Source organism: Colobus angolensis, unplaced genomic scaffold (assembly GCF_000951035.1).
Source record: "Colobus angolensis palliatus isolate OR3802 unplaced genomic scaffold, Cang.pa_1.0 Scaffold206, whole genome shotgun sequence".
NCBI classification, from domain to species: Eukaryota; Metazoa; Chordata; class Mammalia; order Primates; family Cercopithecidae; genus Colobus; species Colobus angolensis.
The window spans coordinates 1521562-1534082 of NW_012115222.1; the positions used below are offsets into that span (position 1 = coordinate 1521562).

At 40.1% G+C, this 12521-nt stretch overlaps 1 protein-coding gene across 1 annotated transcript; it reads left to right on the forward strand.

Moving 5' to 3' along the window:
- Positions 1-603: 603 nt before the first annotated feature.
- CTXN3 (cortexin 3) lies at positions 604-10208 on the forward strand. Its single transcript, XM_011942096.1, has 3 exons — positions 604-971; positions 4911-5017; positions 9001-10208. Exon 3 carries the CDS (start codon positions 9100-9102, stop codon positions 9343-9345), a length of 246 nt encoding a protein of 81 aa, XP_011797486.1. The 5' UTR covers positions 604-971; positions 4911-5017; positions 9001-9099; the 3' UTR covers positions 9346-10208.
- Positions 10209-12521: the final 2313 nt, after the last annotated feature.

The window sequence follows — 12521 nt, forward strand, 5'->3', positions numbered from 1 at the left end:
AATATTTTCTAAATTTATTTAGAAAATTTATTTATCCAAGGAAAGTAATTTAAGCATTGTAGCAGGTAACTAGAATCTGTAGAATGAGAACAACTTTCTCTAACAAAAATCAATCTTCTTTATTCATCAAGTGGTCTCAGGTGCCCTGTGTGGGGTGGGGGCTTTGCCAATGCCACAGTTGTGCAGGCTGCTCAGAGAGACGCTGGACCTGGCAACCTACTGCCCAGCTAATTTACAACCAGGTGACAGGTGGTGAAACTACGATTTTGTTCTTTTTAAATGGTTCTTTCCTTCCCATAAGTGCTGCTTTTCGGAAAGGTCACTTTCGTTTTCTTTAGGAAAATGAGCCTTTTCTTTCTCTCCCAAATGCTAAGTTGATGCCCTTCCCCAGAAGTCTTCCTATTAATTGAGTTGGCCTGAAGGTCATCAACTATAATCAATATGAAGGGTTGCTGCGAGGTGCTAATTGACACTCCCAAAGAGGAATAGTGTCAACAATCAATAAAGAGGACAGAGCACTGGTAGATTTATGGCTTTGATTTTGAAAAGGTATGGGAATGCCCAGTGATGTTTTCCTCCCCCGTGGTACTCCTTTTGAATGCTAATGCTTTCTTGAAGATGATTTCAGACACACTGCTAGGATACTGCCTCTACTCACTGAAGCAGAATCCTCTGAAGAGTTGCTGAGGCAGAACTGAAATCATGGCTTACCTCAAAGAAGCAGCAGTATTGGCCGTTAACGATGCCTCATACAGAAAGACGGTGCTCCTTTAACTCGGGGTTTTAATGGGAAGTTTCTAAGCCTGAAACAACAGCTTTAGACCTGGGGTGTGCCATCAACTGCCTTGCAGCTACCACTGTCTACTGCTTTCACACAGCGTGGTCGGGAAGAATGGAAACTAAAGAGGCTCGTAACTACCTGTAACTGTTCCACCAGGACATGGATCAAGTGTTTGTTCAGCCAGAGCCAGGTACTTGACCCAACCTGTATCTTTGACGGGCTAATTAAATGCTTTTCTCTAACTTTACAATTGATGCATGAGCAATCATCGCATACATGCCTTTCGGATCATAGTTCTGAATTTAGATCTAGGTGTTAGATAAGTCTAATTAAACAGTTGCTGGATAAAGTTGAGAAGAGAGGGGGTAAAATGTAATGATGCCTTTATTTTTAAAGCATGGTTAAGTTTATAATGTTATTGATACTGGATGAAGAAGTAGTAAAACAGGGTTTTTTTTCTTTCCTAAGCTGCAGTAATTTATTTCTGAAAGCTGTTTGCCCATTATCATATTTTTTTTTCAGTCACCTAAAACGTCCAACCTTCCAAAATGTAACAAGGATGCTCTGATTTGTTTACAAAGGATCACAACTCAACCACTCTTATTGATAGCGCTGACTGTCCTTGGCTGATAAGCTGTGTGCAGCACTAGCCTTTTGAGGTATCAGCAAGTAGCTGTTTTCACTATGAAACACACAAAGAAAGGCAAAGAAAACCAGGTGAAACAATAGGGCTTATTATTTGAAGCTAAAAGTTCCAGTTTGCTAAGGGTGCCTTCTGATACCACTGGTTCCTGACTGAGCACCCTCATGGTATTTTCTGATGTTCTCAGCTAGGCATCAGCCTTGCCCTGCAGTCCCTTAAAAATTCCTCAAGCAGATATTAGGAGGAAGATGAAGATGGGGAAGAAGTAAAGCTAAGATTGGGGCTGAGGCTGAAGAGAAAGGTCTCCTGTTGACCCAGAGCTTACAAGCAGCAGCGAGTTGAGAATAACAGGGTCCATTCCCAGCCCAAGCAGACGTGTCTGCAGGCTGACTTTGCAGGAACAAGCAGAGAACAGACTTCCCAGTGCAGCAGTGGGGGCTGGCAAGAGTTCTGAAACTGCCTGTTGACATTTGTAGCTGAAGACATCCTCATGTTTATAAAATCATTGTTCGTAGGCTTTCCCCTAGTAGACTTGAGTCTATGTTTTGAGAGTATAAAATAATATTTACCCTTAGTTCTCCTGTGAATTTTGAAGCATCAGGGATATTGAATTGGAACAGGAAGACTGTTCTTGGAAAAAAAAAAACATATAGACATTGCCGTGTGTTTATATGAGCCAAAAACAAGGGGAGTGGGAGGATTTAAAATCTATAAAACACCTAGAAAGAGCCAGGAAATCTTTACCTGAAGTTCTTTGCTGGTAAACAAGAGGGCCATGAATTATTTGAATTTATATGAAATATTTTGTATCTTTGTGTGTATATCCTGAATTTACTGTTCACTAGAATAACACACAGAATTTCTAAAAGATTTGTAGGGGAATAATATTTGCTTATGTGGTGATTCCATTGCTTAGATAATGAGGTGGCTTATGCAGATGGCTCACAATTGTGGTGGGGATGGATAATAGGATCATTTGAGAGATTTACACATCTAGGGTGGGTGAGTGGGTTGGAGAATGAAATGTACTTTGAGAGACTACAGTTATACAAACAGGAATGCAGCCCAGGCTTCCTTTAGTGCTAAAAGTAGAGAGGGATTCTATTTAGGCTCAGTATCAGGATGTGTATTACTTGAATCATTCAAAGCCATGTTAACATTTCCACAGTTAACTTCAGAACTATTGCAGAATAATGCAGCATTTTGAGTAAGTTTGTCTCTGCCAGTCACTGCAAATTCAGTCCTGCCTAGCTAGGCAATTCCATTCCTGTTAAAGTCTACAGATTGGTCTCGCTAGTCTGCCAGATAAATATAAATAAGGTTCATAGTATATCTTTGCAGGATAAAGTGTCCTGTCCGTCACATGTGAATGAAAACTGGACAAGCGCATGAGTGTCCTTGCTCAATGGATGGGCTGTTTTGACACCTACTTTTGAAACCACGTCAAGTCACGTAACTAGGTTTCTGACCCAGAAGTTTTAAAAATTAGGTACCTCAATTACGTGGTTTTGGTGCACTTAAAATACAGACAGCATTGCTTCATTGTGCCCTACAGGCCATTAACACCTGAGGGACAACACCTTCAGTTCATTCCAACATGCCAGTGAAAAACTTGGGATCTAACATCCTTTGGCGGTGGGGGTGGGGGGGCGCTACCTTTTTGGTAACTGATTTTTATAATTCTTGGCAGTTTATTTATAATTTTCATACCTCAGTGTGCTTGATCACATAATAGAAATGAAAAATATTTATCATTTTGCACAGAAATGGTGTAAAGAGAAAACACTCATTCATCCCCACCTATTTATCAAACCCCCACTATGTGCCAGGCAGGACTACACAGGTACTGCAACTATTAATATGATCATTGCACCCTACTGCAAAAGGGTGGGCTCTTGAGTTGATGACATGTAGAATCAAGTCCCTGTGTGTGGCTCCACAGAACAAGGTGTCCAATGCACTTAAGTAATTCTGTTTCTGTCACTAAAAAAAAAAGAAAGAAAGAAAAGAGACATGTCATTGCTTTAAGATAATTTTCTTAAGAGAAAGTATTTTTTCCTTACTGTGAAATTGTATAATGAGATGCAAATGAAATAAAATGTCCAAGGGATCCAAGTCTGAGAAGGGTACATGTTGACATTAATAGTTTTCGTGTAAGACATTTGGATTCAGGATATTTTAAATGATTGCCCTTCCCCACCAAAATGTAGATTAGGTAAGAAAAAATTAACTTCTTAAATAAAAGGGTAACTGTCTATCTCTGGCTGATTTTTATATTTCAGATCCACCCATCAACACGGAGGTCAAGGAAAATTTAAAGAGCCAAATAACTATGGCTCTTCAAATTACAAGATCTGTGGTTTTAATGTGTCATTGTGAGTTGAACTAGCTGTGATTCTTTAAAACAAGACTTACTTACTTCAAATGTGATGGTCCAGCACCTCAGTCCAGCTGGATGACTTGTGCTTTTGTTTTTCCTCTCTGCATCAGTTAGCTGGCGCCTTGGATTTTGAATTCAGTTCCCTGGACTCTAAGGGGTTGAAGATTTGATTTAACCTATATTTTAAAAGGCAATGATCCCAGAACAGCAAATAATTCCTCAAGGAGCATATTGTATAATAAGATGGAGATAAACACCGTTGAGACTTGCACTGTAATCAGTGCTGCCACAGAGTACTGGTGATGTCTCAGGAGATGGAGTAGAAAACACCCCATCCTTAGTGAAGGCAGATAAAGAAGGCCCCACTGAGAAGCGGGTATTTGGTGTGAACCCTAAGGGAGGGAGAGATGGAAAGAAGGAGAGGAAAGATGCTTGCCTCATTATGCTTGCCTCCTCTCTTTCTCTCCACAGATGGAAAGAAGGAGAGGAGGCAAGTATTATGAGGTAGGAAACCTGGAGGCATTCAGGGCACAGCAGGTATTGGATCAAGTTGAAAAATAGACAAAATGAGGACATTCTCCACAGGTGTCCAACACTCAGTTACATGGAAGTTTATTCTGATCAACACATTGGCCATTTTACTGAGAACTAAATGTGATTTGGTGTTGGCTCCTTCCTAAACTTATAAAGACAAAACTCTGATCTTAAAAATTCCATTGTCAGCATAGGTCCTAATTTGTGGTCCAGAAAACATCTGGGCATCAGGCCCACAAGGGGATTATTGGGCTGTGGACACTGGGGTGCAAAGGTTTTCTGAGGGAAGAAGTGGTGAGATCTGGGCTTAGAAAGATGAATCAAGATGCAGTGTGTAGGAAGTATGGGCAAGGGAAGAGGAAAGCCACTTTGAAAATTACTCAAACTAAAGTGAGCGGCTGAGAGTGCGAATGACCGTGGCTGCAATGACTGTGCCCGCTGGACTTCATAAGTAATTACGGTTGTCTTCTGTTTTTGTCAATATCACAAGGGAGCTTGACTCGAGCAAAGGAATGTATTATATGACTTTTGAAAAGGGTATCTTTTAATTAAGGTTTTCTTTAATGTTTCAGTATTAAAATTAGACTTTATTTCCTGAGCACCCACAAATGGACCTGACAAAGGGAAGACGCGGAGGTACTGTGTGATGGGGAACGTCTGTCAGGATTGAAATACGGCCGTGAGTAACTGTGGTCCTTCTTTATACTTAAAATAGCTGCCATGTGTTATTATGAAGATTTCTGAAGGTAGTGTCAAAATCCTTTGAAATAATAGACTTATGCAGATTTCCCTGGTCATCTAAAAGACAGATGTCATTATTCAGTTAAAAGCAACCTTGCACATTTTCTAAGAATCATTTTTACCAAAAAGGGACATTTTACTGCAAGACAGTCATTTAAAAAAATTACATGTCTTGAGATATTTTTGTATTGTGGTAGCGAAATGATTACATTTATTTCTTTTTCTCCACCTTATAATAGCTGATGCATCCTTCAACTTATCCATGCTGTTGGAGCTTTCTATATGGGTAAATTATTGATTAGCTGATTGCAGGTTTAAAATCAAGCAGACTCTTCTGGGGGTTTCAATCAGTCCTGGGAAAAATTGTGAAATAGTCAGCACTGGTTTCTGGATCTCTTTATCCCTTTAGCAACCATCTCCTGGCTGTCTCTACCCACCATCCCTCATCCCTCCCCCAAGGCTCTCCATTGGGCCCCCTGCTCACACCACCATGCCTGTCTTCCTGTCCTGTCCAGGAGTCCCTCATTCCCAACAAAGTCTTCCTTCAATCGCCTTTCTACTTAACACATTTCCCCCTCCTTCAGGCAGGAACAGTCCTCACACATTCCTGCTAGCACATTAATGTGCCACTTTCCTAGGTAAAATATTGCAATTTAATAGGAGATGTTGACACTTTGACCAAAAGCAGTTATTTTTATAGGAACTTAGGCACCACAGTGTGCTGGGGGATGAGAGGTTTACAACTCTCAATGTGCTACAGAGTTTAAAAAATTCTTTGACCTCTATTTGCTCATAATTTGGTATATTAGGAAAGGTTTGGTGATGAAGACATTGGAGAATACACATAGTTATAGTTTAGGAGGCTTCTCAATGCAAAGAGGGCTAACCCTTCCTTTGTACCTTGCCTTTTAAGCAGTAGAGGATGGTAAAACTTCAAAATTAAACTGATTTTAAAAATCATTCTAATACTTGGCATCCTCATGCAGAATCTGAGTCCCAGAGTCATTCCCAGGGTGGTTGAAGAGGCAGATCTGGCAGATAATCTGAATCAGGATGAATAAGTTATTTGCTGGAGTTTCTGGAATGGTTGTCTATCACTGCAGCCCCCAAATGAATGGTTTGCTCGCTCTAAATCCTGAGTTGTGGGTGAAGCCTAGAAAGTATGAGAGTTGATCCAGGAGAGAAGGATCTGGCATTTGCCCTGTATGGAAGACAAGGCTGGGGAAGACTGCTCCTGGGCTCACAATGTTGCTCATCAAGGGGAGACCCCCGGTGGGAAGGGAGGGACTGAGCAAAGTATCCCCGTACTAGTCAGCCTGCTTGTGCTGAGGAGGTCATTCTCAAGAACTCAAAAGGTTCTCTATCTAGTTGTTACCTGATTTTTTGGATTTCACAGATCCAGAAATCCTTGTCAATTTATACCGTTAATGGTCTTTTTTCTTCTTATATTTCCTTTTTGGATTATGTGGTGTTTTCCTAAAGAACTTTCTGAAAATGGCCGGGCGTAGTGGCTCATGCCTGTAATCCCAGCACTTTGGGAGGCTGAGGCAGGCAGATCACCTGAGGTTGGGAGTTCAAGACCAGCGTGACCAGCATGGAAAAATCCTGGCCTACTAAAAATACAAAATTAGTCGAGCATGGTGGCACATGCCTGTAATCCCAGCTACTCAGGAGGCTGAGGCAGGAGAATCACCTGAACCTGGGAGGCAGAGGTTGCGGTGAGCCGAGATCGCACCATTGCACTCCAGCTTGGGCAACAAGAGCAAAACTCCATCTCAAAAAAAAAGAAAAAAAGAACTTCCTGTCTCAGCTCTGTTGAGAATGGACAAGGAACAGGACTCTGGCCTCGTTTGGGCTGGAGGGAAAAAGGACATGGAATGAGATTTTGATAATCCAGCAAGAGAGCAGGGATCACAGTGAGAGGATCTTCAGTAGGATATGAAAAAGCAGGAGCACATCAGGGATGGCCTCAGCATCTGCTCCTCTGTCATCAGTGGGCTTTTCTTTGGCCCAGTCCTTGGAGAATTTTATGTTGCATATGATTAAGTATAGTTTGAATCTTTCTGGCGGACACAGGAGGCCCTGTCTGATGTGCTGAGGAGACCTGCATTGGAGGCTCTGGCCTCCCTTGCAGCCCCTCCTTTCCTGGCCCACAAGGAATTAATACCCAAGGCTGGGAGGGTGCTTAGAAACAAGCAAACCAAAACAAAAGCCAGTGCATTAGCATACTGTAAATTCCTAAAGAGCTTATTTATTAAAAATGCAGTCAAATTTTTATCCCAATCTTACTTCAAAACAAACATGAATTATAAATGAGTTTTGCAACTGTTCTAGCCTTTAAAAAAATTCAAAGTGATAGAGCTGCAAAAATGATGCATTACCCAACTGGTAACTCCTTCCTCCCAGATCCTGGCTGAGATCCCCCTTATAAACTGTTTTTTAAACTGTGATTTTATAAACTTTGAAGTGTCAATATAATGCAGACTGTTATACTATGATTACTAATGCTGTACTTGAAGGCAATGATTATAAGTTAACTGAAGAAACATTGTATTGATACTTTACTTTAGGTCATGTATTCTATTTTTATTTGGTTGTTTATTTTCATGGAACAAAATTTATTTTGTGTTCGTGTTAATTTCCGTAACTAGTTACTGTGCTGTGTAATTTTTATTATAAACGAATTCATAATAAATGTTATTTAATTTTCTATACAGTAGGGTCTAATGTATACACTTTTGTTTACAATGTGATTTAAGTAGATTTACTTCAGTATCTGAAGCTTTTAATGACCTCTGTGTATACTTGTCATGTATATACTTGTATATTTCTATGGTAATATTTACTTGTATATTTATACAGTAATATCTATATATCTAAGTTTTTCCACCAGTAAAATTAAAATAGTGTTAGCTTGTCCTTTTCCTTCTCTTCCTCTGTACCAAATAGTCTTAAATGGTAGGAAACCACTGTAAGGAAAACTATCCTTTTGAAAATATGCATCAATCAATTCCTTTCTCTTGGCTTAATTCTCTAGGTGCTTCCAAGGGTCAAGTATTGAACCTGGTCTTTGTTTTCTGAGGAAAAAAGAAAAAGCAACAGTAACTTGATGGTTTGGGAGTCTGAGATACCTCCGTTCTCCCTCGGCTCAGGCAGTAGAAAGGAAAGGAGAAGCAGCATAGCTCCCTTAGTTGTAACTTAGGTGAAGCAATACTTAGCTTTGTTTGTTTTTCTTTTTTTGTATACTTTTCAAAGGGTTTTCACAGCTCTGCACCCTGATTACAGCACCATGAAAGATGCAGGCATTTCTACTTGCATTTTTACAGCTTAGTGACCTCTCCAAGGTCCCACACTTATTTTGCAGTAGAGTGGAGCCCAGAGCCCAGAACCTGACGCTCCTGGAGAAGGTTTCTATTTTAAGTACCTCTTCTAACCTCAGTTTCCTTACACTGGGGCTGCAGAGATCCCTGCTTTCATGAAGCTCGCAGTAAAGTGGCTAATGTATGTCAATTTAGCCACAGTGCTGGCTGAGGCTCGCTCAATGGTGCTATCATAAGAATAATGTGAGAGTAATATTAGTGGAGCAGAGCTGAAGGAGACTTGGCAGGGGAGGCTGAGTTCGGATGTCAAGTTGACAGCACACCCTGAGGTCAATATTACTGTGCACATTTCTTATCTTCTATATTATAGTTGTATTCCCTGCCCATCCCTCCTGGCCCCAGGTTGCTCTTCTGAGAACAATCTGGTAATTTCATGCAAGAGTAAAATATCTTTCCCCGTAATTATACAGAATTGAGTATCTCTGGTGAAAAAGAAAGCTGGTTTACAGATTTCTTTTTCTCTCTAAAAAATAGGACTGTGAACCTAAAACATAAGGCTGCTATTTTATAGGTATTCCCTTCCCTTCCTTTTTCCCTGCAGATAACTCAGCCTCTCCAGAGTGCAGCCACCATGACCACTGTAGATTGATGATGGAAGAAAAGGAAACCAGGATATCCTGTGCTCTGGCTTCCCTGGACCATGGATGGAGGACAGCCCATCCCTTCATCCCTAGTGCCCCTTGGGAACATATCAGCAGATTCTAGCATGTCCCTGGAGCAGAAAACGACATTTGTTTTTGTGATTTTGTTGTTTATCTTCTTGGGCATTCTCATTGTCCGGTGCTTCCGGATTCTTTTGGATCCATATCGAAGCATGCCAACCTCTACCTGGGCTGATGGACTTGAAGGCCTGGAGAAAGGACAGTTCGACCATGCCCTTGCTTAGAAGGGATGGCGTGGGATCTCCTCCTGAGGAGATGAAGTGCTCTGTGTCTTGGCGAGGATTCCCTTTATGTAGTGTTCTCAACAAATCAAATTTAAACAATATTTGGTCCCAGGACCATAGTCCATTATTCCATAAATATGCAGTTGGATTAAAGGCATTTGAGGATGTTGGAAATGGACATTTATATAACTAACCCAACATAAGAAGGTTTAAATTTTTATGTTTGCTCAATGAATGAATACTCTTAAACTTGTGTGATTGTGAAACCAAGAGCATCAATACTGACATAGATTTGCCATCAAACAAACACCACCTGATCTGACTAAAGTATAAAAGACTAGAAAGGATCTCATATGAATCTGGCGACAAGATCAGGAAGAGATTTCCTTGCTCTAATTATGTCTATACTTGTTTTTTTTCATGCGCATCTATCTGGGTCCTGAGCAGAATGAGGAAGATTGCGCTGAATGGACCCAAAGTAGTTCCTTGTTTTCTCCTAAAGCAGGGAGCATTGGGAAGCAATGGCAAAGCTTAAGAGATGGTTCTGTCCTTGGTAAATGTGAGTGAGAATTGCGTTTTGTTTTTCAAGTAAAGTTTAATTCAAAGGCTACAGAGTTTTAAAAACTATTTACCAAGCCAACTACATTATATGTATTCATATTAATAACATGTGTAGAGGTAGCTATACATTACTTGAATTTACTCTTTACACAAATGATTTAAATAATAGGCTGCAAGTGTAACTTCAAGTTTTTTTTTTTTAATGAAAAGTTAATTGTTTAGAGGAGAAGACTTTTATAGTCTTCAGAGGAATGTGTATTTATGATTGTATATAGTTACCAAATAAAACTTTTCAAGAAACAGAAATGCTTCCTCTCTTATTTCACCAGAACTAATGCACTGAGGGTGCTACCTGGTACTGAGTGCCAAGGCTTAACATTTTTCCAAGAGAGGAGAAAAGCGCTAACAGCATGAAAGGTCATCTAATTCATCCCTCTCCCATTTCAAGAAGAGCGTCTATAAATTGTCCTGCACAGATAAAACTGATAGTTTTTAAGACCACCAAAAAGGGAGATGTGAATACCTCTTATTTCAACTTTTATTGGAAGGAAAAGCTTGTATCTAAACCAACCCTGCAGATAACTCAGCCTAAACCAACCCTGTTAGGCTGTATTTATAATCTCTGTCTTCCAATTTTCTCCTCAGCTAGTCATTACCTTTTTTAATTAAAAAAAAGCACACTTCTTTAACCTATTAATTGTAAGATTTTTTTTTTCAAATGTACTGTGTCGTGTGTGTCTTCATTAATTTTTTTCATATTTTTGTTAGAGTCTGTTCAAACCCACTCATGTATTTATGGAACTCCTGCTTTGAGCTTGGAATTGCTAGCACCAGAGAGAGAGAAAACAGACAGGGCCAGTTCTTAATGTTGAATACTTTTCTACCTTGTTGGATGGAGAATACATTTAAAAAGGCATATGACTGAATCATTGTTCAAATGACTAACATGGACCTGATGGTTCCCAAATCATCAGAATCAACTGGGGAGCTTAATATGTGTGTTAATTTGTATTATTTTTGTACATTCTATTTTTATTTTTTTTAAGAGATGTATTTTTTTAACATTTTATTTTTATTTTTATTTTTTTAAGAGATGGGATCTTGCTCTTTCGCCCACTGGAGTACAGTGGCACAATAGCTAATTTTCATTATAAAAGTTATACATCATCATGGCAAAAAAATTTATTATATAATATGGAAAAACATAAACAGCACTAGTCAAAATTCTACCAGCTTGGGTCACCCTAACTCCTAACTCCAATTTTTCCTGGGGAGTTTATTGACAGTGGACATTATTACAGCATTTCATCCCTAGGGGTTGATTCTGTAGAGTTGGGTTAGTGAACAAATGCTCCAAGAGATAAAACATGAGGAAATATGAATGTAGCCAAAATAATTAAAGAAATGTCCAGGAGACAATGGCTCAGGTATAATTGTGCATGTTTAAGTGCTTGGCATAAAGTTTAATGCAATGTAAGTTATTATTATGAAATAAAATAGATCTTGACCTATGATGGAGGTAGTTGATGAAGGTAGTTTAGACATGTGCAAAGGAAAGGAAGAGGGAAAACCATAGAATAAGGAAACAGAGGTATGGGTGTGGGGCTCAAGGCAGGAGTGCAGCCTGACTGGAGTAGAGAGTTAGAGAGGTAGCTGGAGCTCCTACGGGAAGGACAAAGGCAGAGCTAGACCTCAGAGGGTCCTAAACAGAAAAATCAAGGGTGAGAGTCACCATAGATTCACGAGGAAAAAATGACCTAAGGAGTGGTGTGTCAGTTCCAGCTTCCGTGCCCTTCCTCAGGGCAACACCAGGATCCATTTCTATAACGGGAACACACTGAAATAGCCACCTGCCCCCTAAGAGGCCTTTGAGCACAGGCATTGCCCACAAGTGCCACAGGGCCTCCCAAAGCCTGCCCTTCTTTCACTCCTCCCTTTATTTCCCACTCTATTTTTGTTTTCCCTTCTTAGATTACTGCTCCTTGTTCAACCTCTCCTCACTGGCTCTCCTGCCTCCTCCCTTGTCCAGAGCAAGAGTACTATCACAAGTGAAAAAAAGCTTTGGGCTATTCACAGTAAATTGATCCCCCCAAAAGAAGTGCTAACTCTTTTTAATTACTCCGGGCTTCTTGGAGTGAACAACTTATTCTCAAAAGGTCACATAAGCCCTCTCTTTCCTGGCTTTCTGGCTAAAGGAGTTACAGTGCAGCACTTTGCCTATCTCACAAGATATTTACAATGAGTGCAGCTGGCCTTTATGAAGTATATCTGCATCCCAGGATGGGGGAAAGAAACCCTGGACTTTCCCAAGGTCACTCTCTAGAATAGACCTGCCTTTTGATTCAGAAAAATGAGCAACCTCATTCTTAGCCTGAGCTCGAAATCACAACCCTGTGTTTTATTCCCCCAGGGATCCCAAGTTCTAGATCACATTTCTCCCTCCAAGAGACCTTTTAAAATATTTTAAACACTGCGTAAAGCAAGTTTAACTTGGGTGCGAAGGAGCCTAACTTGACTGTGCTGTTAAATTAATAAACATTAATAAACATTTCAAGACAGGCAATTCTTTTGCTATTTTTAAGGGTTAAGGCTGAGGCAAAATAAACAATTTTAGG